General features: G+C 38.2%; 2 protein-coding genes across 4 annotated transcripts; one reads left to right on the top strand and one right to left on the bottom strand.

The window, feature by feature from the left end:
- The first annotated feature begins 349 nt into the window (after positions 1-349).
- KIF23 (kinesin family member 23) lies at positions 350-27,619 on the top strand. 3 transcript variants are annotated; one of them, XM_019725645.2, is made up of 24 exons: positions 350-541; positions 2,863-2,932; positions 4,045-4,173; positions 9,056-9,161; positions 9,371-9,507; positions 9,739-9,848; positions 10,320-10,490; positions 11,813-11,854; positions 12,564-12,676; positions 12,807-12,928; positions 14,191-14,293; positions 16,374-16,453; positions 16,537-16,656; positions 16,896-17,022; positions 17,365-17,523; positions 18,495-18,652; positions 19,732-19,905; positions 20,206-20,385; positions 20,657-20,968; positions 23,743-23,973; positions 24,910-24,992; positions 25,174-25,252; positions 25,850-25,920; positions 26,743-27,619. In XM_019725645.2, exons 1-24 carry the CDS (start codon positions 531-533, stop codon positions 26,756-26,758), a joined length of 2,904 nt encoding a protein of 967 aa, XP_019581204.2. In that variant the 5' UTR covers positions 350-530; the 3' UTR covers positions 26,759-27,619. The 3 variants fall into 3 exon arrangements, with proteins under 3 accessions (XP_019581204.2, XP_019581205.2, XP_019581206.2); XM_019725646.2 differs by lacking the exon at positions 11,813-11,854; XM_019725647.2 differs by lacking the exon at positions 20,657-20,968 and having other exon boundaries at positions 351-541.
- LOC141570562 (large ribosomal subunit protein uL24-like) lies at positions 4,180-6,506 on the bottom strand. Its single transcript, XM_074327500.1, has one exon. The coding sequence runs from the start codon at positions 5,328-5,330 to the stop codon at positions 4,893-4,895; it is 438 nt and encodes a 145-aa protein (XP_074183601.1). The 5' UTR covers positions 5,331-6,506; the 3' UTR covers positions 4,180-4,892.

Below are 27,619 nucleotides of genomic sequence, written 5' to 3'. Positions count from 1 at the left end.
AGCCAAGATGATATGATTTGGAAGCCAGAGAGGGAATCTGAGACTGAGCATCACACAGCACAAGAATAGGACACGCATGGGCTAGAACGATAGCGTTGACTTATGAATCAATTCTGGACCTGGTACTCCATTGGACTTCTTGTGTTGTGGGGAAATTAACCCTCCATTTCCTCATCGGAAATGGAAAGCGTTGTATTTCATATTGAAGTCTGGGTTACAGCCCGGCAGCAACGACACCCAGACTCTCCGCGCCTTTTCCGCGTCGGTCGCCTAGGAGACGAACGCCACTTCCGGCAGAACAGTCACTTCTTCGGAGGCCCCGCCCCTTCCCCGGGCGTGCGCTGATTGGCCTGTTTGAAATGCGCCGGGCGCGAGCGCACCTGGTCTTGTCTCCGCACCGCAGTGTTTGAGCGCCGTCCCTCAGTGTGCCGGTTCCCACTGCTCCTCTCTGCGACCCGCCGTCCTCGCCAGCCCTCCTCAACTAGCCCGGCGTCCCGCGCGCGTGTCTGAGCAGCGCAGAGCCTGCTGCCATGAAGCCAGCGTGAGTACGGGGCGGCGGAGCCCCGCCGGGCCTCGGTGCTGGGGCGGGCGTCTCTTCTAGCCGCCCCCCGCAGGGGGCCGAGCTGTCTGCGCGGAGCCCGGCGCTGCCCCGGCCGCAGCCCCCAAAGTAGGAGTCCCCACGTGGACCGCTCAGGGGGAGCCACGGCGCCGAGACCCATCCGGGTCGATCCCCGCCCCCGAGCCCGGCGCCTGCCGCTCCGCTCTGGGCTCTCGCGCGGCCTGGAGAGGTTGGCCCGAAGTCGGGGGAGGTTTGTGCCACACCCCGGTTCCCGTTAGCTGGGTTGCCATTCGGCTCGCTCGCCATTCAGCTGGCTTCTTGGCGCCTCCGGCAACCTTTTCTTAAGTTCTCCCTTTCCCTGTTGGCCGCCCGCGCTCCTGGTTGCGCTTTGCCGAGTTAGTGCGAGGTCGTGTCGCAGGCGGGGCGGAGTGTTGGGGTCTGGTATTGGGGTTGGTTAGGTGGTCTCAGGCCCTGGAGAGCCCTGGCAGTCGTGAGCATTGCGTGTGTTTTTTAGTTCACTCCGTGGCCTGGAGGCCGAGACCATCCCATTGTATAGGCTGATTACTTTTGCCCTATTCTTTGGCCGCCCACATTCCTTACTAATTCCTTACTAAATACAGTACATTTTCCGCGAAGCATAATTCCTTGACCGCTACTGCGTAAAGAAATAGTATTGCACAGAAGAGGGTTGACTGTAATTATAATCATCTTGTAGCTACTCGTTTCCAAAGGCTACTTGTTTTCTTAAGAGGCCAAAGTCAAAATCTTTCTTTTTTTTTAAAGTGTTGAATTGAAATAAACCTATCATAATATTTTGCACTTAAAACACTAATTTGCTTCTGTTTCATGGGAAAATGTTGAGAAACTATTTTAATAATCTATCGTCCAAGCCAATAATTTCACTTAATTTTAGTGTTAAATGTTCATCCAGCCTATAGGTAAATTGGGGTCGGGGTGGGGAAGCATGCTAGAGAAATGGGGAAATAAATCACAACAATCTTCTACTGTACCTACTGATAAAAAATAAAATTCAACTGAGTAAATTTTAAAAATCTTATTGCCTTTATTCAACAATTCATAAATCGGGCAGCATCCTATTTAGCAACTAGAAAGATCTGAGTTGCTGTACAAAAGGGGAGACTTTTATAGGCAGAAGGGGGCAGGAACAAGAAAAGAGCCCATTGTTTCAGGCAAGGGTACCTTCCTATGGCGGACCACAGGGGTCTATGAGGTGGATTACCTCATTGGTGCTAACCAGGAAATTCCATACCGACTGACTGAGATTACATTGCTGGGAGAGACTGAAACTGCAATTAGATTAGGTATTAAACCTTGTTTTGGTGATGTGGGCTTAGACAGTGACTCCATTTGGGGCCTGTTCCCTTTTTATTTTTTTAACACTACTTAAGAGAGCAAGAAATTGCAGTTTAGGGACCACATTTTGTTTGGGGTAGGATGGTAGGTTTTGAGAATTCAATAACCAGTTCCTTGAAAGAATAGATGTAAATCTTGATAAAAGAATGGACTCATCCATCTGCATTCTTTATAATTTATTGAAGTTAATCACTTGTCAGTCTACCTTGGCAATGGCTGTTGGTGCAGTGTGTGTATTTGTACACACACGTAAATGTCTTCCAAGATAAATGTGGTCGATTATCTGTAGATTTTTCAAACTTGTAGTGCCTGTGTAAAATTGTTGCTCAAGAAAATATCCAAGCTATTTTAATATAGAATAAGTGGGTACCAGGGCGGCCTGGTGGCTTGGGAATTGGAGCTCTGTGCTCCTAACTCCGAAGGCTGCCAGTTCATTCCCACATGGGCCAGTGGGCTCTCAACCACAAAGTTGCAGGTTCAACTCCAGCAAGGGATGGTGGGCTCTGCCCCCTGCAATTAACAGTGGCAACTGGACCTGGAGCTGAGCTGCGCCCTCCACAACTAAGATTGAAAGGACCACAAGTTAACTTGGAAAAAGCCCTGGAAGTACACACTGTTCCCCAATAAAGTCCTGTTCCCCTTCCCCCGCCCCCCCAAAAAAAAATCTAAAAAGAGCAAATTTAGAGTAAGTGAGTACCATAAAGGTCTCCTAAACCAAATTTTAATTACTTTTGGATTATACATGCCACAGACACTCTTATACTAATGCAATTTAGTCTTATTCGTGTTAGTTATTTAGGGTTTAGTGTTTTGGAACTGCTAAGGAATAATTTTATAAAGCCCAGGAATTTGTCTCTGTGTAAATTATAGGTGAAGTTTTTGTATGTTAGTGTTGAAGTGAAATTTTTTTGTTTTTAATCTATGTCTAGGAGGACTAAGACGCCCAGGAAACTTGTAGTGAAAAAAGGATCCCAAACGAGCCTTAAAGATCCAGTTGGGGTAAGGTCTCCCTGTAAATCTATGTGTGTGTATTTTCTCTTCATTCCTTTTATGTCTTATGTGTATGCTCAGAAGGGATGGAGATGTGGAAGTGAAGTCAAAGAACATTTAGTTAAAAAGATTGTACTAAATTGCTTAAGGCTACTTCGAGCTTTGAAATTTTGTTTCTATGTAGGATTCATTAGTCCAGTAAAATGAAGTTTTTGGTTGTTGATTGCATACTTCCTATAATTAATTATAATTTGAAAAGTGAGATAATGAAAAATCTTCAACTGTCCCAGAGAATTCTTCGTACTCTCTGAGACAGGGGAAAACTTTCTGCTTGGATGAGCATCCTCTCCCATCTTTAGGACTATTAAGCCCTACCTGATGGCATACTTCATGAGGAAAGCCCCAAACTCCATGCTTTTGGGGACCAAGTTTCATTAAGACTTTGATGTAGAACTGTTACTTCAGTCTAATGACTACTCATAATTGCTTGTACCTCACTAGGTTCAGGCTTGGGAATTTGCTTTAAAAGGAAATGGCAAACACAAGAAGGTTGGTTTGCTCTGGGGTATTTTAAATCTCCCTTTCACTGGCACTGGAGTGAGTCTCTTGGTCTGAGTTGAGGGAACCAGATGCTTTGCACATACAGCTGAACAGTTTTTTCATCAATCCTGTCACTGACCAAGAAAACCACATTTCAGTTTTTGTACCTATTTATTCGTATATTGTGTTAAGCTGACAAGTTTTAACTGACATCCAGTTCCAGAAAATTCTAACAGATTTTCAAATAATTCTCATTGTGTGATATGTTATTGATTTTTCGAGAGATTTTTATGTTAGTAGTAGTATAACTTTATTAAACCAGTGCTGATAAAATAGTGAAGAGAAGCTGTGGATTTGATGCTTTTGTTATCAAAATTTATTTTCATTTTATGTGCATTTAACATCTCGTATTATCTCTAAAATCTGTTTGTATTTGACAGTATCAGGTAGCAGGCTTTGGTTTTCATAGCTCTAAGTTTATATTGATCTCTTAAATTAAGAGACCAAATATTTGTTGAATGAATAAATGGAAAGCTTAAATGGTAAGTCAGGTAAAAAGTCACACTTTCCTGTGCTTTCAGGTATACTGTAGGGTGCGCCCACTGAGCTTTCTTGATCAAGAGTGTTGCATAGAAGTGATCAATAATACAACCGTTCAGCTTCATACTCCTGAGGGTTACAGACTCAACCGAAATGGAGACTATAAGGAGGTACTTCTTATCTGAACCAAGCTGTTTTTCCTTGATATGTTCTTTCCTGAATGGCTTTTCCATTTTTCAAATTTAACAAAATTTATGTGTTTCCACTTTTTTGAAAGACATTTCTTTACTGTAACCACCATATCTAAATCTAAAGTGTTTTTAATCCCTGGGATACACAGACATACCTGTGGTATTCTGGAATTAGAAGATTACTTTTAGAGGATAATTTCTTAATGCTGGGTATCTACTGCTTCTTAGAACGTATGTCAGGGATAGTTTAATGTGGAATGATGTATATGATCGTGCTACGAAGTTTTTATATACACACACAGAATTTCAAGTGTGGAGATTAAAATAACATTTAATAGGCATTGTATACTTGTATCTACCTCTTATGAAGTATTTTTATTTTTACTAAAATGTTGAGCAAAGTGAATTCAATTGAGTTCAACAAACGTGCTAAGCTGGAGGGTGGAAGGAGATATTTAAAAATGAGTGAGACACAGTTCTTGCCTTTATGGAGATTATAGTTGGGGAAGTAACTATAGATGGAAGTAAATAACCCTCATACAGGTAAGATAGAAACACCGGCGTGCTAAAAGAGATGACTATTAGAATGCAAAAGAAAGGATTAATTCAGGCAGTGGTGTCTACTTTCAAGCTGCCATTTACTCTTTTTTTTTCTTTCATTTTAACAGTTTTTAATGAAAGCTGTATATAAGATTAGCTTATTCCTGCATCTTCTCAATTGTTTCTTCCTTATATTTGCCCTTTTCCTTTCCTACTTGGCGAGAGTTGGCTTTCCGTTCAAGGATCTTTTTGTGGTCTTTGTCCAGCTTCAGTCTAGTGATAACCACCTTGCTGGGGTGAACGGCCACATGAACTGCCGTGCCCTTCGCCTTCTCCCACTGCACTCGTTCAATGTAGACGACACATTTCTTCCTGTAAACCTGGACCACTTTGCCAATTTGCTGCCCTTTGTAGTGTCTTTGGACAACCTGAACCTCATCATCCTTTCGGATGGGCATGGATCGAACATTGTACTTCTGTCTCAGCTCTTTGGAAAGAGAAGAAGACATAATCTTCCTGCGAATGTGGGAAGGTGCACTGAAATGTCTTGTACGGTTCTTGTTCCGGTCAGAAGTCACAAAGGGGTTGAACTTCATTTTGGCCACTGGCCCTTCAGCGATGGCCGCAGAAGGGCAGAACCCATTTATTCTTTTATGCACATTACTCCAGTGAAATTGCTCATCAAAAGCCCACCAGTGGCTTCTTTGCTGCTAAACTTGTTGGACGCCTCTTTGTTGTCATTATAACCTTCTCAGGAGCACCCTCCTTCCTGACGCACTCTCCTGTCCCACCTCCAACTCTCCATGTTTTGTCTTTCATTGGCCACTCTGCAGGCTCCTCCTCCTTTTCTAACCTCTAAATACCAAGTTCGGCTACATCCACAGCTCTCTTATCTATCTATACTTTTCCATGGCTTTAAATGTTGATTATAGGTAATAATACTGAAATTTTTATCTCCAGCTTAAATCTTTTCCCGAGCTCTAAACTCAAACATCCACTGTGTGGATGTCACACAAGCACCTCAGATTTTACATCTCCAAAGGAACTCTCGGTTTTTCCCCCCTCTAAATCACTTCCTCCTTTAGCTTCCCCTTTACCACCATGTGCCGTTTTGCTCAAGCCAGAAACTTAGTTCCTACTTTTCCCTGGTGCCTCTCATATCCGGTTCATCAGTAGGTCCTACCACTTCTCCTCCAATGTATATCTTGAAATTGTCCTTTCATTTCTGTCTCCACTGCCACCACCTTCATGTGAGCCCTGTCACAGAGACCAGTGGTTCTCAAACTCTGGTGAAGGAACAGCTTTTTTCAATGCATTGTGACTGATACTTTTGTGCAGCTTTGCCACATGGAACTAACCATGTCAGTTAGACACTAGAACGGGTTTATAATCTGTTTAGTGAGATAAACCCATTGATCGCATCCTGGGATGTTGCAGCCATGTCAAATGGCTACAAAAGTTTCTAAACATTTACTGTCAATTTCTGCAGTTAATCTTCTGTTAGACTGGAAACAAACAGTTCTCAGAAGGCACTGGTTTACTGACCTCACTCTGAGTAGCAGTGATAAAACCACGTTGAGGCCTAACTGGACTGCCTGCTTCCACTCCAAATCTTCTCTAATCCATTTTCCACAGAGCAGCCAGAGTGATCTTTTAAAGCATAAAGCAGATCTCACCATTTTCCTGTTTAAAAGCTTCCAAGGAATATGCCATGTTTCCCCGAAAATAAGACCTAGCCGGACCATCAGTTCTAATGCAGTTTTTGGAGCAAAAATTAATGTAAGACCCGGTCTTATTTTACTATAGTATAAGACCAGGTATAATATAACATAATCTAATAAAATATAATATAATATATAAATATAATACCGGGTCATATTAATCTTTGCTCCAAAAGACACATTAGAGCTGATGGTCCGGCTAGGTCTTATTTTTGTGTTAACACGGTAGTTTTGGGGTTTTTTCCTCCTTCTGCCTCTCTCCCCCGCCACTCCGGTTCAAGCTGTTGATTTCCCAGTCTAGCTGTGTAGGACACAGCTCCCTGGCCCATGCTGGTATTATGAGCCTTGTGCTCCCCCTGGCTGAGGCAGTCAGTCAGCCGCTCACAGCAGCTCACACTGGCCACCGGCCACTCATGGCAGCACACAGTAACTCACAGCAGCACATAGCAGCCCTCGGCAGCTCACACCTCCGGCTGCTCACGGTAGCCGAGCTCCAGGGAGAGTTGTTGTTCACAATCTTAGCCATAGAGCACGTAGCTCACTGGCCCATGTGGGAATCAAACCAGCGACCTCGGTGTTAAGAGCACGCCGCTCCAACCACCTGAGCCACCAGGCGGGCCCACGGCCCACAGTAGTTTTTAAAAAGGCAAAATCCTGCTTAATCTGCTTCCTGTCTGTCTGGCCACCTTATCTCTTAGTACTCATCCAATCCTGGATTCCTTAGATAAGCCAGAATTCTGCTCAGGGCTATTCCCTTGGCCTAGATCTCTTTTTCCTTGGCTCTTAGTATGGATGGCTCTTCATCCTTATGTTTTATCTTAAATGTCACCTACTCAGAGTATATCCAGAAGTAGCACCTTTCCCACCTTCTCACGTGATCTGCACTCTATAAACTTCCTCGATAGAACTTACCACAATCTATAGATTTATTTACTTGTGTATTGTCTCTTTTTCCTGTAATAATATCAGCTTCAAGGGATAAGTACCTTCTCTTTTTTTTTAGTGTCTGCCAAACACTCAATAAATGTGGATTAAGCATGAATGAGTGGTCTAGGAAGGCTTCATGGAGGAGTAGGCCTTTGAGAATGTCAAATAGTTGAAAAATGACTGACTGAGTTTTACTTATTAGAGTTCATTTTAAGTATATGTGAACACTACAAAGAGGTTTGGTGGGGATTAAAAGTTCTGCCTTGTGACAGAAGGCCACACTGAATAATAGAAACAGTGTTGGGCTGGAAATGGTTTTGACACTAGTTAGCTCCGTACGCTTGGGGCAGTTCCTCCTTTGCCTCAGTTTTCTTTACCTGGAAAGGAGGGATTTGTTCATGAGGACTTGGAGGTCGTCTGACTAACCTGTCAGCACTATCTTGTGTATATCCTTTCAGTTCTAAGATTCTTTGTTCTTTTTGTCAATTCTAAAGCTTTTTCACTGGATTAGGAAATAAAACTTCCACAAGGGTGAGAGTTGGCCTAGCTGAAGTTGGTGTGTGAGCTTTAACAAATTATAAAATGAGCAGAATAATTAATAGTACCTCCATTGGAGGTTGTAAGAGTGAAACGATTTACTACCAAGATAAGGCAGTGCTTGGGACATGGTCAGTGCTAAGTGTCTACTGTTGTGTACTAATCTATACATGTCTCCTTTTGGGGGACAAAATTGCTCATTTTAAAAACATAAGGGTCATGATATTGATATATGAGCAGGTTGAATTTAAGGTAAAGGGTGTAAAACAGAAAAAAGGGAGCCATTTGATAAAGGCTATAATCCATAATAAATTCTACCAAATAACTTAGGTACCAAATAACTCAGGTACCAAATAACTTAGCACTGACATTCATGACGCAAAAACAGCAAGAAATTCAGGAAACCTGAAGAAACAATTGCAATGTCTGCAATCCAATAAAACTAGAAAATAGCAAAAGTAGAAATAATAGAACTCAAGCCCATGGACAATTAGGACATTGTAATTTACGTAATTTATACCCTGATCTCCAATCTAATTTTTAAAGTAAGAGTTTGGAAATATTTTTGATAATATGGTTATACTTTATATTTTGAAAGTGATTTGATAATTGAAGTATTGCTTTCTTAAAGGTCACAATTTATTTAAAATTTATTTCATATAAGAACTCAGATGAGTTTATATTTACAATTCATTGCTGGTTTTAAAAAACTAGTACATCAAAATACTTGGTTTTATGCTGCTATGCCATTTTAAATGACAACTTTATAAGAAAAAATAGAAAGCAGTAAATGGAGTATTACTGGAGGATTTTCACAAGTCTGAATCATGATACCTTTTGATCTTCTTAGTCATTTAATTAAAACAATCAGCCTTAGTTTATGAAGTATTAGTGGACTTAAGATTTTTCTACATTCTCTTCAGTAGTTATAACTATAAATATTTACCAATATATAATTGGTATTATTAAGTATGTCATGACTTTTTTAAGGGTTCCAAGTTTAAAGAGCATTTGTACTTTTTTCTGTGTGCATCTAGATCTTAAATGTTCATAAAGGAACATCTGAATAAGTTTAAACAACTGTGTTTCTAGCCTATAGTGGAATCCATTTATGCACTTTTTATTCTTCCCCACAGACTCAGTATTCATTTAAACAAGTATTTGGTACTCATACCACCCAGAAGGAACTCTTTGATGTTGTGGCTAATCCCTTGGTAGATGACCTTATTCGTGGCAAAAATGGTATGATTCTTGCAGTTTTGTTGGATTTTTCTTTTTCTCCTCATAAACTTTTTTGATACTTATATATTTGGTTTATAGTCATCCTTGAATTCAGATTTGTTAGGGTGATGTTAAACCTACTTTTTTGAGCTGGTTAATTTTAAGTGTGTGAAGAAATATCATAAGTGGAGGACTTAAGATATAATCCAGTGTGACTTGCTCTGTTGTAGGTCTCCTTTTTACATATGGTGTGACAGGAAGTGGAAAAACCCACACCATGACTGGTTCTCCAGGGGAAGGAGGGCTGCTTCCTCGTTGTTTGGACATGATCTTTAACAGTATAGGGTCATTTCAAGCTAAACGATATGTAAGTGTAATTCTTTTTGTGTTGTAACTGTTTCACTTGAGGACATAGGGACCAAGATACCTGTGGATACAGTAGCATTAAGGGAGAACGAATTGGAAATATTAGCATTGTATACATTTTGAAACCTTAAATATATTTAAATAATAAATATTTCTTATTTGTTAAATATGTGTGTCTTACTATTTAAGTCAAATTCTCAAAATCATGGTCTGATTTTTGCCCCCAATTCAGGTTTTTAAATCTAATGATAGGAATAGCATGGATATACAGTGTGAAGTTGATGCCTTATTAGAACGGCAGAAAAGAGAAGCCATGCCCAATCCAAAGACCCCCTCTGGCAAGTAAGTGGTTACATATGTATGCAACACTAGCCTAAGGGAAATCCGGTCCCAGAGTTTCCTCAGGCATAAGAAATGGTGAACACAAGTGGAGAAGGTGATCTGACAGTTGACTTTAGTGAGACCCAAGATGAGGAATGTTCTTGAGTAAGTTTTTTTTGCTCAGATGTTTTGTGTTTTGATGTTTTGTTTTTCGTTTTTGTTTTTTGAGCACACTGCTTTTGAATCACTGCTTACAGATGGTGCCACTCTGGGTGGGAGAGGGTATAAAAGCCTGTGCTGTGTATCTGGGAGGACATGGGAGTATTGTTGGCCAACTGTGAGTGTGAATAAAGTTGCTTTGTGCATTTCTGCTTGTAATGGCAGGTCATCTATGTTATATCTTTTAGTTTTCCCTCGGGATCATTTACTGTTGATAATGACTCACAATGTATAAGATCAGACTTTTTGGCTTTTTTTCCCTCTTTTTTTCAGACGACAAGTAGATCCAGAGTTTGCAGATATGATAACTGTACAAGAATTTTGCAAAGCAGAACAGGTTGATGAAGATAGTGTCTATGGTGTATTTGTCTCTTATATTGAAATATATAATAATTACATATATGATCTACTGGAAGAGGTGCCGTTTGATCCCATAAAGCCCAAGTAAGTAGTGAAGAGAGCCCTTAGCTGCTTAATCTTGGGGAAGGCACTTCACCTCAGTGAGCCTTAGTTTCTTCATCTATAAATGGTGATAATGCTTTCTTTTGCACTCAAAATGAAATATAACTTGTGTATTAATGCAGTTGGTACTCAATGAGTCGTTTTATTATTAACTAGATATGCAGGTATATTAGGGACATCGTGGGTTAAGACATCAAAGGAGAAGAAAGACCTGAATATTCATCTTAGACATTACTGTTGATAACTCTTGACCCTGGGCTATATTTTAAGAAAACCTTAATTGTATAAGGATGTGCCTTGGGGCTACCTTTCAAGAACCTGACCTTTAATGTTGGGAATTTGTAGCCATTTTAACCATCTGTGTCTTAGTGATCTCTACAGAATGGAGCCTAAAGCTGCTGTCTGTACAACTAATACTCACAGACCTTCCCTCATTAGTTAATATGAAGTGGTATATTGTCATTCTGCCAGAGTTAAAAGCCTACTCCTTAGATTTCTTTGGGTCTTGCCCTGCTGAGAATGAAAACCAATTACAACCTGGCATCACAAACAATAAACCTGCATTTTTGCCAGAACTTACTCTGTAATCTCATGTCTAATGTTAATGTCTTGTTCCTGAGTTGATGGTTTTCTTCTTAAGCTAAATGCTCATCTGCAGTGCCCTCTTCGTTAGGGCCTCTCAGGACATAAATGCTATAAAGACCTGTAATTTACGTTAAACTTTCGTGTATATGTCTAATCCAACATTATTGGAGAAACAGCTGGATTTAGGAAACCATTAGACTGAACAGATGTCAGTATATCCAGTTTTATTTACATTAAAGTGTATGGACTACTTTCCCATTTGTTTCAAAGTGTCCGTTCTGTGTACCCATTTTCCTAAACTTGTGTGATGTCATTCACTGCCACCAGTCAGTTTCATGTCTGCACATGTACCAATTTTCTGTTTGGTTTGTTCTAAATGAGATTATTTTCAGAGGAGCCTATTATTTTGATTTATTTAGTCGCACAAAAGGACTGACTTGTGTGCCTTGTAACCTTTCTGGTAAGTTTGAACTCACAGGGTGTTTATTTGGCACGGAGTTCAGGTTTCATTTGTTACAGTGGTGTATAGCCTGCCTTTTTTGAGCTGATTAACATTTATGATTAACATGTTTTTTTAATACAATGAAGAAATATTACAAGTGGAGGGTTTTTAAGATAAGACTCATTGTGACTGTCACATACTCTGGCCTGAGCATGTTGCTGAGAGATGGCTGCTGTAGAAACAGTAACTCGTAACTTATACCTTATTCCTTTGGTAGGTGGAACAGTTGCAGCACGCCCATGAGGAACACAGACTTTGTGTATGTGATGGGGCTCTTTTCTTAAGGAGAGGGGTGTAGTTATACTAGTATTTGGCATCTGTGGCATGTTTGCATGTAGGTGATTTTTCATTGGTACTGGGCTGACTGCTGCCTATGAGCCCCTCCTTGCTTCCTGAAAAATCTGTCATTTACTGACTGATGGTGCATGGTAAATGTTTCTGCCCCCACCATTTACAGGACTGAGGCCAAACAGGCAAGCACCCTTTCCCATCCTTACCTTACCATATAGACTAAAACTTGACCAGCCACGTTGGAAGGATTGCCAATCCTAATATATACCAAACTCTTTCTGAATTTTTTTTTTTTTTGGTGACACTGAGGTCAGAACCAGCTCTATCTGGTGATCTTTTAAAATTAGGAAAATGCTAGCTTTTGATGCTTAACCTGTGCATGTGATGTTGCTATACTACTTTGATCTCTAATTGTTTAGTAAGTGTTGTTTCGTATGCTTTGCCAAAACAAATTAGAGCAAAAGTTTTAAAACAAAACAGGTTCCTGTTATCTTATTATGTAACTAATATTGACTATATATCCTTACAGTTGTCTGTTTAGTGTTTTTCTGAGATCTTGCTTAAGCTTGTTCCATTTATAAGAATGGATGTCATGTTGCCTGGAATTTTAGTCCTAGTCTTGAGATATTAGTAACTCGTAATTTAGGAAACTAATGGGTTTTTTTTCTTTCCCATAGACCTCCACAATCTAAATTGCTTCGTGAAGATAAGAACCATAACATGTATGTTGCAGGATGTACAGAAGTAGAAGTGAAATCTACTGAGGAGGCTTTTGAAGTTTTCTGGAGAGGTTAGAGTTAAAATCGGAAAACTGTAAAACGATAAATATATTTGACAGCAGTACTTTTTGGTTTAGTAGAAAGCATATACATTGAAATAACTGAGTTCAAATTTGATCAATGATTTTTCTGTCATCATAGGCCAGAAAAAGAGACGTATTGCTAACACACATTTGAATCGTGAGTCCAGCCGTTCCCACAGTGTGTTCAACATTAAATTAGTTCAAGCTCCACTGGATGCAGATGGAGACAGTGTCTTACAGGTAAAGTTGTTGTGTGTGGAATTTTTCTTGTTCTAACTGAATCCCTAATTCTTGGAATTAGAGTTAAATAAGGAAGGTTTCATTGCAATGAAGATTGCTCTAGATTAATATATGTGTAGGTAATGACTTTAATTGTTCCATTAGATGGTGTAGTTTTGGGAAACTGGCTGTTGAATCTTAGAACCTGGAATTTTGCTGTGAAAAAGATTTACAAATCTTTATAAATCTCTTTAATAGAGGAGATAAAATAGAAGAATGTGTGATTCATTGTTTTATCTCTGAGGACTCATTTTGTGTGTGGGAATTCAGTTAATGGTTTTTAAATGTCAGTAATTAACTTTCCAGGGTGGGTACAGTTCAGGAGATGGCCAATTCTAAATTGTTCTTCTCTTGGCTGATAGGCCAGTAGGGCCCCCTGTTGATCACCATTTACTATTGGGCCTGTCGCGCTATAAGGCTTACATCAATTAGTGACAGCATTTGAGCCCAAATATGAATCATTTAATAACTTGAAGCTATTAAAGTGTAATTCATTCAAACCGTATTATGAAGTGTGGTATCATGAAGGTTTCCAGATGGCAGAAAGATAGGGTACATCATGGTATTGAAGACCACCAGCAATCAAATTCTGATTAATTTACTATCTGACCTAACTACTAAACTCCTCATAATGCAGAGAAGATTAATGGAGGTAGTACCTGTCAAGTTGAGTCCAGTGTTTGGCTTATATTTAGTCAGCACTTGATAACTGTTAGCTAGGAAATGCTTGTAAGTCAGGCTTCCACATACACTTGATTTCCTTTGAATCACATTTACTATTACAATATCATACCTCTTGATTTTTATTTCTTAATAACATTATTAGCATATTATGAAATTATTAAATATCTGATTCTAGGAAAATTTAGGATAGCCCTGTTCTAGACTATTTAGCAGCTATTTATTGAGCTCCTGCTGAGTGTTAGGCCTTGCGTAAGGTGCTGGAGATAAAATCATTAAAAGGCAGACTTTCAGCTCTATGGAACTTAACAGTATAATGTAGAAGACCAGTGTGCAAGTAATCGTTAATGTCATGAGTATATTTATCATATGCTTTTAGCAAACTCTTCTCCCAAATCATGTACCCTTTGCTCCAACTGGTACATTTTGTATTGTGCAAATATTCTATTCATAATACAGTAATTTGTTGATCTAAATATTTAAAGAACATTGTAAACTAGTTATACCAGTAGCTCATGTTATGTTATTGGCATTATGATCAGGAAAAAGAACAAATCACTATAAGCCAGCTGTCCTTGGTAGATCTTGCTGGAAGTGAAAGAACTAACCGGACAAAAGCAGAAGGGAACAGATTACGAGAAGCTGGTGAGTGAAGCACAGTACTTATTTATTGCTACAACTTTCAGAAACTTGCAATGCCAGTTTATCATCTGCTTATTGATGAGGTTTAAGCATAATTGTCAATTTCATAATTTAGAGGCTAAGTTTAATGATCAATGTTGTTCCTTCAGTTTTGCTGGTTTGGTATCACTCTATTATAATATACTTATTTCTTTAAAAACGTGGAAAAATAGCTAACATAAATATAAGTTACATTCATAGTGAAAGTGCCTGTTATATTATTGCTGGTATTGTTGGGACTGGGTCCTTAAAGTGAAATTAACAGTTACTCCAACATTCGTCGTGGTAAAAAATCAGCTTCTGGAGGTGGCAAAGCTCTTTGAACACAAGAGCCAAGTGAAAGGAAATCTATATTTTTTTTTCAATGTTTCATTTTGTATAGCCATTCAAGTTGTTTTATGTTAATAACATTTATGGAGTACCTACTGTGTGCCAATGGAACACAGATATAAAGGATAGGGCCCTGCCCCCTAGAGTGTCCAGCCTGGTGCAGGTGATAGGCAGTTAACAAGGCCGTTTCAGTAGAGTATGATGGAAGTGACACAAGGTACTGTGGGAGTAGAGTACAGCTGCTCCATCCAGCCTGGGGTGAAAGGCGGGTTCTGGGGGTGGGGAAGAATTCATGGAGTTGACACTTCAATTGGGGAGTGGGCTCTATGACTAAGATAGGATTAAAGGCATCATCCCTGACAGAGGAGGCAGCCACCTATAAACAGACCAGTCTTGAGAGAATATGGCAGGGTCAGGGTAGCTGCAATGGAGGATATGGGTGGTGAACCGTGACACCTGAGGCATATGAAGAAATCTGAATTTTATCTTGAGGGAATAATGGTGGCTACCTGTTATTAAGAGACTGGTGTCTCGTAGTTTCTACTATACATGGGCTTGATTTTTGATTCTGACTTTTCAGGATTGTATCATACCCATCTTTCAGATGAGGAAATGGGTTGGGAGAAGTAATTTTTCCCAGATTGGAGCCTGGGTTCAAACTCAGGTTAGTTAGACTCTCAAAACTTGTCTTTCTACTGTTATACAGCCTCCCCTTAAAGTCAGTGAAGGATTAGTCTTTTAGAAAGATCATTTTTCCAGTGTAGAGAATTAATTTACCAGGGACAAGTCTAGAGATGAAAAGCAGTTAGGAGCATTTTACAGTAATTCACATGAAAAGTCATGTGACCTGGAAGCAAAGATCAGACAAAACTGAGAGCTAATTAGGAAGTAGCTCCGCCTACCTGGATGTGGAGAGTAAAGATGATGATCCTGATTGAGGAGAAGCGGTTTGAGGCGTAGGTGTGGGCAGTTAATGAGTTTTGTGTTGGACATGTTCAAACTGTGTTTCCCTGAAAATAAGACCTGGCCGGACTATCAGGTCGAATGCGTCTTTTGGAGCAAAAATGAATATAAGACCCGCTCTTATTTTACTATAAGACTGGGTCTTTAATATAATATAATGTAATAATATAAAATAAGACCGGGTTTTATATTCATTTTTGCTCCAAAAGAAGCATTAGAGCTGATGGTCCGGCTAGGTCTTATTTTCAGGGAAACACGGAAGTGTGCCACCTAAGAAATCCTTGTGTAGATGTACAGGGGAGAGTTAGCTGGATCCTAATACACTTGACTGGAGCCCCTCTGGGTGCAGGGGAGACTTCATGTCGATGAAGCCAACTATAGCCTAAAATGGGTCATGCTTTAGAGATAATATTTTAATATGAGGAAATTAAACATCTGCATCTAATATATGCTTTAAAAGAATTTAAGATTGGGAAGAAACTTTGTGCGTCATGAAGTACAGTGTTGCATTCAGTAGAGCCCTTTTGATAGAATCCCTGAAGCATAGTATTTAAGCTGTCATGAAACACTGCTGTTAGAATACTCCTGAAATACTGCCAGACCATGCATGGACAGCTCTTTAAATGAGCCACTAAAATCTGTTATTTGTAATTTCCATCTACCTTCTATAAAGTAAGGATTTTATAGGCAAACAGACCACACTCTAGCTATGTATTATTTTTAAATGTCTTCTGTGTACATTTTCTGTCAGGTAACATTAACCAGTCACTAATGACACTAAGAACATGTATGGAAGTCCTGAGAGAGAACCAAATGTATGGAACTAACAAGGTAAGCAACAGCCTTTCATCATTTGTATAGTTTTGGGTACCTTTTTACCTTATGTATTTATTTGGATTTGAATGTATTTATAGATGGTTCCATATCGAGATTCAAAGTTAACCCATCTGTTCAAGAACTACTTCGACGGGGAAGGAAAAGTACGCATGATCGTATGTGTGAACCCAAAAGCTGAAGATTATGAAGAAAGCTTGGTAATTTTAATGTATTTATCCTACATAATACAGTCGTAGAGTTTCTGCAGAGGAAACAACTATTTGGGTGTGAAGAATGATATTTTGAACATTTTTTTAAAGTGCTACAGAACCATCAGTTACAGAAATGAACTGATGAACAATTTATTATTTCATTTAGTAATTTCTGAAGGGTTTGGGTATGTTTATTTGTAAAACAAAGAAACCCCAAAACTCCATTTGTTTGTTTTGTATCTTAGCAAGTCATGAGATTTGCGGAAATGACCCAAGAAGTTGAAGTCGCAAGACCAGTAGACAAGGCAATATGTGGCTTAACGCCTGGACGGCGGTACAGACACCACCCTCGGGCAGGTCTAGTTGGAGAAGGTATGATTTGGTGTTTGGTCATTTGCCCATTGATTAGTGTGTGTCTGTCTCTCTCTTCCCTCCCCCCCCCAATCTATTTCACACAAGAGAACTGTTTACTTCTCAAGAACCAAGTGCAAAAAAAATCTGAACCCATGTATAAATGAGATTTCTTTTGTTACATACTATAACTTTTTTTTAACTTTTCCTTTTATATAGCTAATTTTTTAAGGAAGTATGATTATGATAACTCAAGAAGTACACAGTTAATTGGATTGGGGCTATAATGACAGTGTTAAACTTATTTAAATAAGTTCTTTCTCTCTTATGTGTAACTTTATAATTTTGTATAATTCCATACAGAACTGCTGGTTACAGAAATGGTTTTACAGAGTTTTCCACCTTTGCCATCTTGTGAAATTTTGGATATCAATGATGAGCAGACTCTCCCCAGGCTGATTGAAGCATTAGAGAAACGCCATCAGCTACGACAAATGATGACTGATGAATTTAACAAACAAGGTAAGGGCAAAAGCTGTGATCATTTTTTAACTCCAGAAATTTGCAATTAATCTGAGTTCTATGGTGGAATAGAGTTATTTTGTCTCTGCACTTTGTAGTGCTCGGGGCATTGTTGAGTTAGACTAACAAGGAACTTTTCCCACAGCTCTTTTTTATATTCCAAGAAAATGAAAGCAAAAGAAAAAAGTTGATGTATAGTCTCTCCCTTTTTAAAATTAATAGTGATGGACACAAAGAAATAATAGCTGATTTGTTTGTAGTTTCTACTAGTTACTTATTTACAAGGCACTTGACATAATTACATCTTAATAACTGTGCCTTTGAGCAAATTACTTGATCCTCTATTTCTTAGTTTCCAAGTCTGCAAAATGGGGATTATAATTATTCCTACCTCAGAGGGTGTTGTGAGGATAAATGAGATAATGTATGAAAACCATGTAGAAGAGTGAACAGCCTGGTACATGGTCAGTGCTCAGTAAATGTCTCTACTATTTTTATCATCATCAATTCCTTTTAATGTTCACAAGAAAGTGGTATTTAAATTCCATTTTGAAATGAGGAAGCATGCTTGGAAAAATAACTTGCCTAAGTCATATATAACTGGTATGGTCAGTGGTATACTAGGGATTTCAACTTGAATCTAACTGTTCCTAAAATTAATCTAGTGTTATTTCTGTTTTTGCATTTGTTGTCCTGAAGCATATTATTTACCCATAAAGGTTGGTAAGGAGATGCCATAGTGCAAAATGAAAGACTTAATATTTTTCAATAATAGAAAGCTTCTATGAATGTCTTTTGTAGATTTGAGAATCAAACTCTTGATTTCCTTGTTTTCTGATTATAGACTAATTCTTTAAGAGAGATTTATTTGCTGAATAGTTATATTTTTTATATAGTATCGGCTAATTAAAGTTGATTTCATTGGTTATTTTGGAATTGGAGTAAACAAAAACCTGCATGTTTTGTTTCAGCTATTACTTTTAAAGCTATGTTGCAAGAATTTGACAATGGCGTTTTAAATAAAGAAAACTACATTCAAGGAAAACTAAATGAAAAAGAAAAGATGATCTCAGGACAGAAATTGGAAATAGAACGACTGGAGAAGAAAAACAAAACTTTAGAATATAAGGTTGGTTTGGGCGTTAGTATAAAGGATGTGCTGGCTGTTTACCCCTGGTCTCTGACTGAGCCATTGTGCTGGACAAGCCTGTACCCGCTGCTTCCCGGGAGTTATCCCATCGCCATTTACTAATATTCATCCCACCCCCAAAAGGGACATGTGAATGAAAAACATAAAAGGGATGTTATACTCTTTAACTTTGAGTTAGATTTTAGCAGTTGAAGAGAATATTCTCTGGCCTAAACAAGTGAGCTCTCTCGAGTTTAGCTTTGGTGATATTCATAGCTTGGTTTTTTAACTTATTACTGGGTAATATATGTTTGTTTTCTCCTTTACAAAGGATCATTTGAGGGGTACACATTCATTCTAGACAGAAGCTAGTCTCAACCAATATAGTGAGTGTTCTCTATTCCAAAAATAGCCTTAAGAATGACATTTTAGGCCTGAATTTTGGTAATTTTTCACCTGAAGTCAATTATAACTTAGTCTTTTCACTGAGGAACTTGTTTAAAAGTTCTCATTTCTAGGAATGGAGGTAGGAATTCAGATGAAATGTTAGAGGAAAATCCTTTCTCCATGATTTTTCTTTCACAGTTCGGCTTATATAAACAAATTATGAAAGGGATTATTTTATTCTATTTTTCCCCCTCTTCTTCCACCTGCCCCCCACCCCAACTCCAGTTGAAGCCGTTGTTTCCCAGTCTAGTTGTGTAGGACACAGCTCCCAGGCCGATGCTGGTATTATAAGCCTTACACTCCCCCAGGCTGAGGCAGTCAGTCGCTGGTCAGTCAGCAGTTCACAGCAACTCTCGCCAGCTGCCGGCCGCTCAGGTTGGCTGCCAGCCACTCACAGCAGCACAGTGTAGCCCAAGGCAGCTCACGCCGACCTCCGACCGCTCATGGCAGCCCAGCTCCAGGGAAAGCTGTCATTCACAGTCTTGGCTGCAGAGGGTACAGCTCACTGGTCCACATGGGAATCGAACCGGCGCCAGGAGCACAGAGCTCGAGCTACCCAGCAGGCCCTATTATTTTAGAGATACATGAAATATTTACATACCAAATACTAAACATAATGGTCTGCCTTCCAGATTGAAATTTTAGAGAAAACAACTTCTATCTATGAAGAAGATAAGCGCAATCTGCAACAGGAACTTGAAACCCAGAATCAGAAACTTCAGCGACAGTTTTCTGACAAACGCAGACTCGAAGCCAGGTTGCAAGGCATGGTGACAGAAACAACAATGAAGTGGGAGAAAGAATGCGTGAGTGTTAGTCCTATAGTGTTTATCGCAGAGACCAGTGGTTTGTTTCAGATGTACTGCTGAATTGCCGCACTTGGGGTAGGATTTGGGGGTGGTGGCAATAATAGTTGCCTGTTCAGTTCATTCTGTTTCCTTTCTCTGCCCTGAAAATTCATGACAAATTAATTAGCATTATGAAGCCTAGTTAACTCAGGAAGAATTGGAGAACTGTTACTTTTAGGAAATAAAGTGTTTCAGTAACTTGGTGTACTTGTTTGGTATAACTCAATTAGAATACATGCTGCCATTGATAATCTGTAGGAGCGTCGAGTGGCAGCTAAACAGCTGGAAATGCAAAATAAACTCTGGGTGAAAGATGAAAAACTGAAACAACTGAAGGCTATTGTTACTGAACCCAAAACTGAAAAGCCAGAAAGACCCTCTCGGGAGCGGGATCGAGAAAAAGCTCCTCAAAGAACTGTTTCTCCACCACCAGTGCCTGTAAGTTATTTGTTGTTGTGTAGTAATTCAGGACTAGAGAAAATTTGTTCAGATTAGGGACCGTTTATATAAAAAATCAGGTTTTTGTTTTATTTTATATTTCTCAAACTTCTATTTATAAATTTTTTTAATTTTGTATAAACACAAGTTTAGTACAAATTTAGTAGAAAAATTTAGTATAATTATGTTCATGTGTTAAAATTATAGAAAAGTGATGAATTGTTTCTTAGTTTTCCCATCTTGTTCATTAATTTCTCTTCAATTTTTTTAGCTTCCTAGTAACTATATTGCTCAGATTTCCAACGGCCAGCAACTCATGAGCCAGCCACAGCTACATAGGCGCTCTAACTCTTGCAGCAGCATTTCTGTAGCTTCCTGTATTTCGGAATGGGAGCAGAAAATTCCATCGTACAACACACCTCTCAATGTCACATCCATTGCAAGGCGTAGGCAGCAGGAGCCAGGACAAAGTAAAACTTGTGTCGTGTCAGACAGAAGGCAAGGGATGTACTGGACTGAAGGCAGGGAGGTGGTTCCTACATTCAGAAATGAGATAGAAATAGAAGAGGATCGTTGCTGCAGGGTCAGTGCCAGTATTATTTTATAAAGCATTATAGCAATAGATTTTAATCTTGTGTTTTTATAACTTGGTTCAGAAAGTTCAAAACAAAGATGGGTGAGCTCCAATATAAACAAAGTCTAATTTTTATGTTATTAATTTCAAAGATCAAATCACCCCAAAATTGAGGCCTAGCTCTTCAGCTGAAAAAATGTACACATATTTGGCAACAGAAATGAAGCCTCGTGTTCAGTGAACACAGGTCAGTGTGGCACACACCCCAGTAATCTGCTTTTCAGTTGCATAGCTAATGAGCATGTGAATATGAGTGTCTTACAGCACATTTTCCAATTTTTTCTTTTGGTTTTTCTTCCCCAAATTAGATTTTTTTGTTGTATTTGAACCTTTGAAAACTGTTTTCTCAAACTTTTATTTTGAAAAATGTCAAACCCAAAGAAAAGTTGAAAGAATGGTACAGTATTGGCTTTTTCCCCTTTTCTAGATTTACCAATTGTTAACTTTATATAGATATGTAAACATTTTTTCCTTGAACCTTTGAAAGTAAGTCAGACTTCATGGCACTTCACCTCTAAGAATAAGGATATTATCTTATATAACCACAATCTTTATAACACCTACAAAAGTTAACATTAATTCTGAATAAATATCCTCTAATATATAGTTCATATTTACATTTCCCCAGTAACATCTTTTTTCAATCCATGATGCTATCAAGGTGAATGCTTTGGGTGTGGATATTTTGTTTCTTTAAATCTCTTTTAATACAAAACGATCCCCCCCTCTTTTTGATTTTCATGAAACTGTGTTTTGAAGAATCCAGGCCAGTTGTTTTGTAACTACTGAAAGTTTACATGCCCAATAAATTGCTTTTAATCTCAAAACCTTTATTTCAATTAACAAGGGCTCTGCCTCATTCAAGGGTGTTTAAACAAATTTACATTTATATTTTCTTTTTAAGGATTAAAGTTTCTCCTTGAATCTGAATAAATGAACCAAGTTATTATTGTGAACTTAACATTTAGTAAAATCTTAATATAGCTCTTAGAACTTTTCTTCTAAACAAATTAATTTTATGGTAAATATTTGCTTTAGATTTCTTGTATAATTTAGGGTGCAGAAAAATTTCACTCAAGTGGCCTACATTCCTGATTATTAAGGAATGGTGATGAATTCCAATGTATTTACAAAGGCAATAGAAATCTTAAAGTCTCTTAAGTTCTTTACTTTGCAGATATCACTTTAAACCTTTTTAGGGAGCAAACTATGGTGACTGGTCTTTCTGATCAACTCTAATAAGTCTCTTGATTTCATGAAAGCTTTATAGACAAAACTATTCAAGGCCTGCCTTCAACATTAATGTAATACCTAATTTGGCTATGAGATTTAAGAGGATTTACTAGAGATCTTCTCACTTAAAATCAAAATCTCTTAGAAGTGCAGCAGAAAAGTTTAGGCTAGTATCTATACATCTAGGTTTGTTGGTCAAAAATTATGTCAAGTGAAGAAATAATACTTCAGTGAAGAAATTTTAAGTCTCACGTATTTAATAAATGGTAGTAGGTTGTAAGGTCTATCTTTCTGAAGCTTGTTTTAGAATCTGTTTATTACTAATATAATGTGTTCAAGAAAACGATCACTTTTGCTAAATGGTAGATCATGACAGCCAGACTTTTGTTCAATATTTATTAAGCTATTTTAAGAATGGAACGTTTCCTGCTTGCTGTGAAGCTTGGGCATCTTTAGGGGCAAACTATATTGCCCATGTTTTATACTATCCTGATTTGTCACTGGTGCTTCATTTGTTTCGTATAATTATATAGGGAAAATGCTTTAGATCTCCAGATATGCATTTGAAATTGGGATCTTCAAAGGCTTTGGCCTGTGACAAACTGTTTCATACAGAAATGTTTGAAAAATTCTAAAGATTTTGGAATTGCTTCAAAGTTAACTATGCCCTGTATATGAAATATTTTTTATTAGGTTAAATGTGCTAAATTTAACTTTCCCAAATTTACATGACATTTGAGTGTAAGCAACTAGTTTTTTATTGTATGATATAGATTAATTTGACACTATATTCTTTATCTAGTTCTTGGAAGCTTTATGAACTGTTTGGTGAAAAAAATAGTTGGTAAACCCATTGTTGTGTTTGAATTTTCCATGATGTTGTTTAGAGATTTTAAAATTTCAGAAGTACTTTATTTACATTCTTTTAATCATTTTATACATAGAGTTTTTATTATACCTTATGTTCTTTAGTATTTTGTACTATCCAGCCCCTTCAGCTTTTATTTTTATTTTCCTGTCTTTGAGTAAAGTGTACTTTTCTCTTGTTTAGAAGCCTATGACATGTTTAGGCTTTTACTGATCTTATTGAAGCTTTTAACATGGTTGTGGGCCTAACAGATTACCTCAAAATAGCAGGCACAAATAATGGTTTTGGATCAAGAATGCAAAGTGCATCATTTGTCTTAAATAACACTTATATAGGAAAGACTAGCAGCATTACCAGAATTTGTCCTTGTTTTTTGTTGAAAGGGAAGCTCCCTGGTAGATTATATAATATACAAGCTGGTGTTAAAAGATGTTGTTGGTTTTGTGTTTAAATACAAAGAGAACATTTAAATTACTTGAATAACATTTAGCTTTTGAAAAGGTTCATGTGTTTGTTTTGATATTGGCACCAACTACTGTAGCCAAACCTGCTGCACTTCTAATAATACCCTTAAATTAATTCTGGGTTATGCTTGTTTCTCGATTCCTTTCAACCTGATCAGAATGTGCCACCACTTCGTCTCCGACACAGACGATCACGCTCTGCAGGAGACAGATGGGTAGATCATAAGCCTGCCTCTAATGTGCAAACTGAAACAGTCATGCAGCCACATGTCCCTCATGCCATCACAGTATCTGTTGCAAATGAAAAGGCACTAGCTAAGTGTGAGAAGTACATGCTGACCCACCAGGAACTAGCCTCGGATGGGGAGATTGAAACTAAACTAATTAAGGTAAAAACAAATTTACAAAGGAGAAAAAAATATACAAAACTTAACAAAAATCCATTTCCTTGTCTATTTCTTTGATGACACACAGGCAGTGTCAACTGGAACATCAATGGATATTGTATATATCCTCTTTGTTGGAAAACTAAAGTAACTGCTTAGGTTGTGAATCTATTAAACTGGGACTAAATTTGCTTTCTATTGAATGACGTTTAGATTCTCAGGTTTGTTAGAGGAACTACAGATCTATTTCGTACTTTTAATTAATGTATATTTAATTTTAGCTCCTACTTTTAAAAAAGTAAACTTAAAGAATTGTCTTTGCTCTCTGTCAGTTCAAGATAAAAAGCCCACATTAAAATTTGACCTATCAAAATTACTAAGTATTGAGCTACCCAAAGCCCTTTCCCTTCTATCTGTAGAAGAGTTTTCTCCTGATCATAGAGTCAGTGAATAATCAGGGAAGTAAAAGACAAGACTTGGGGCAGGGGAGAGGGGAAGTTTTTCATTTCAAATTTAATTTAGAGGACAGTTCTTATAACTATAGTTTCAAATAAGACTGTACTGTCTTTTGAATACGAGGAGAGTGGCACATCCAGAGAGGAAAGTATAATGCCTTAGAACATTAAGAAATTTACAGTAGATGTCAAGTTCCTAAGCATAGTTTTTATATTAAAGGTTAGACAAAAATGAATATTATTTCCTGCAATTAAAAATGTTACTGATTATATTGCATTGGACTTCTTTTGTTTAGTGAGAGATGTGTACTCAACTGTCTACAGTATTTTAATAGCACAGACCCAGCACTCCCAAGCACCACCTGGTTTTGTGGATAGGAGTTGCCTTAAAACAGTAGTCTGAGGTTCAATTTGGAATATATATATGTATGTTTATTATTTGGATGTATCAAAGTGTAATGGCGACCTTTTCTTTTGGCTCTAGGGTGATGTTTTTAAAACAAGGGGTGGTGGACAATCTGTTCAGTTTACTGACATTGAGACTTTGAAACAAGAATCACCAACTGGGTAAGTATCTCTTTAAGAGAACTATCATTTTCTCACCTGCTCATTCCTGAGGAACAGAATAGCCTGTAAAATGTATCATTAATTCTCTGAAGAAGTGTAGTAATATTTCCCTATTTCTAATATTTTTCCTGTTGTTAGATGCAAAAATAATTGTTACATCATGTTTCCCCTTTTTCCGTAGCCGAAAACGAAGATCTTCCACAGTAGCACCTGCCCAACCAGAAGGTGCAGAGTCTGAATGGACCGATGTAGAAACAAGGGTAGGGGTGAAAATTAAATATCTGTCTGCTTAATAAAAATTAGAGATGTCATATTTCAACAAGCCCCACAGTTGTAGCTTTTCATGCTCTTTGAAGTAGCCGAGGTCTGATCTCACATTGCCAGTGCAGCCTGTAGACCTGCCCTAGCAAACCTGTGAGGGTATTTGTATTTCTTTAGGTCTGGTCTTACTGGAGCTCTTTGGCTCAAAGCCCGTTTTCAGCATGGAAGGATAGAGCCCAAGAATCAAGTCAGAGAGCATCACCTTAGGCAAGAATTCACATCAAATTGATGGGACTCTCTCAGAACCTCCCTGTGGAACTTATTCCTGATAAGAGCCTCTTGTGGAAAGAGCATGGGAAGGTGGGGCCTGAGAGGCCCAGCTGGTGCTGGCCATGGCCACTTTCTCAAGAACTCTTCCTTATCTAAAATGAGGAAGTTTACCTGGATGATCTGTAAAGTAGCTGACCGGTATTTTAACATAGGTGCTTGTGCTGAACTAGAAAGCAATAATGGATTTTTGCCTTGGTTGAATCTGGCAGAATTGTGTTTTATAGACTGCTGAGAGGAACTGAGCTTTTCTGTAATTTTCTTATCAGTGTTCTGTGGCTGTAGAGATGAGAGCAGGATCTCAACTGGGACCTGGATATCAGCATCACGCACAACCCAAGTGAGTACTGCCCAATTGGGGCCTTTCTGTATATATTTCCCCTCCTCTAGTACTTCCACTACCTTCCCTTCTCCCTACCATCCACTTTCTTTTAAGAGAACAAATGTGGTTTTTGTTTACCGCTTAGAACATCTGGGCCCTACTGGCCGACTGCAGTAGGGCAGCAGCAATTCTGAGAACCTTGGAAAGTTTGATAAGAGCAATTAGAGCTGCAAGAACAGGAGGTGATGAAAGATTTGGCTCGCTCTTGTTCATACTTTGCCAATGTTCATAGCTTTCAGAGGCTGAATTGAGATCACTATTGGGCTCTATCCCCTATAAGGAGGGGAGGCTAAAGGCTTTCGTCAGGGATGGCAGCTCTTCCTGTAATTCATCCTTTCCTAACTTGCCTCTCGGTCTTGTTACAGCAATTAAGTATTCAGTGAAGTAAAACAATGGTGGGATTTATGGTTGGGAAAGGAATCAGACTTTCCCTCTTCTATTAAACACATACCCAAGAGTCTGGCCAATTCTTTTTCCATAATTAGTAAAAACTTTTCAAATATCTACGTACACAAGTCCATGTGTCCATTTTTAACATATGTATTCCTTAGGCAATTTGGAAAATCATTGCAACACGATAAATAAAGATGAGAAGTCCTTTTTTAAAGTTTAATATTGGATAAGCATATTTTGTAAATTATTTGCTTTCTCTCTCAAGGACTTAAACTTTTTCCCATAATAAAACCAGGAATTCTCTTAAAGCCTTCCTAGAGATTAAATTACTCTGGATGTGTTACTGATTGCAAAATTCAACACTAACTGCTGGTTTTCACATTTTAGGCGCAAGAAGCCATGAACAGTCTCACTAATGAAAGAACATTTTCATTTTGTTGGTGATTTTCCCAAAACCATGCCAGGAGTCGTCTGAGTCATCTTTTAGAAGTCCAACTTGTTGACTATCACAGACCTCAGCTACGTCATAACACTAGCCTAGATCAAAGATTTCTCTATGGTTCCAAAGACAGCTAGGATTCAGCAACCTTTTTACATTATATGACTTGCCATATTTAATATGAATAGCAGAGAAAGACACCCCCCTTTTTTCATTGCCGTGTGAACTTTTTTAATGCTATTTTTTGTATATTTCTTGTATACTTATAAACTAATTCATGCAAGTGTTTGTCTTGGGTGATTAAGGAAGAATATATCTGATCACGCTTTATTTTTTATCGTGACATTTCCAACTCTTGTCTGAATGTTTCTTAAGATTTTATAAACAAAACAAATGCTGCTATTGATTAGCTGCAAGAATGCACTTTAGACATATTCGACAATTCAAACTTTCAAAATAAAGATGTCAATGACTGGCGAATACTAAAACCATTTTAGGAAATTGTTTTGAATTTTGTATGTACATATTCATTTTCTGCCAAAAGAATTGAAATAAAAAGCACTAAGAAATATAAAGTTTTGTGGTAGTCAAAACATATTACGGGTAGCTAGCATTGTGCCTTGCATTTAGCTGGCACTCATTTGTGGAATAAATTAAAAGAAAGTACTAGAGGTTTCTCTCACATTGGGGCTCCTTGTTTTAGCACACAGGAATAACTTCGAAAAGGTATTTCCCCTGCTGAGAACCAGGAATCTTACCCCACCCCACATGTATAACCTGCTGGAGTACCATGGACCAGTGAATAAACCTTAATACAGTGTTTGA

Source organism: Rhinolophus sinicus, linkage group LG03 (genome assembly GCF_036562045.2).
Source record: "Rhinolophus sinicus isolate RSC01 linkage group LG03, ASM3656204v1, whole genome shotgun sequence".
NCBI classification, from domain to species: domain Eukaryota; kingdom Metazoa; phylum Chordata; class Mammalia; order Chiroptera; family Rhinolophidae; genus Rhinolophus; species Rhinolophus sinicus.
Note: the sequence above shows the minus strand (reverse complement) of the source record. Positions and strands in the feature narration are given on the sequence as shown.

What these genes read in the sequence shown, in the direction of transcription:
- LOC141570562 (XM_074327500.1), bottom strand. Translation starts at nt 5,330, where the DNA reads ATGAAGTTCAACCCCTTTGTGACTTCTGACCGGAACAAGAACCGTACA.
- KIF23 (XM_019725645.2), top strand. An exon ending in AAATGTATGGAACTAACAAG is followed by an intron (nt 16,454 to 16,536) that starts GTAAGCAACAGC and finishes ATGTATTTATAG; the next exon opens with ATGGTTCCATATCGAGATTC. An exon ending in TGATGAATTTAACAAACAAG is followed by an intron (nt 17,524 to 18,494) that starts GTAAGGGCAAAA and finishes GTTTTGTTTCAG; the next exon opens with CTATTACTTTTAAAGCTATG.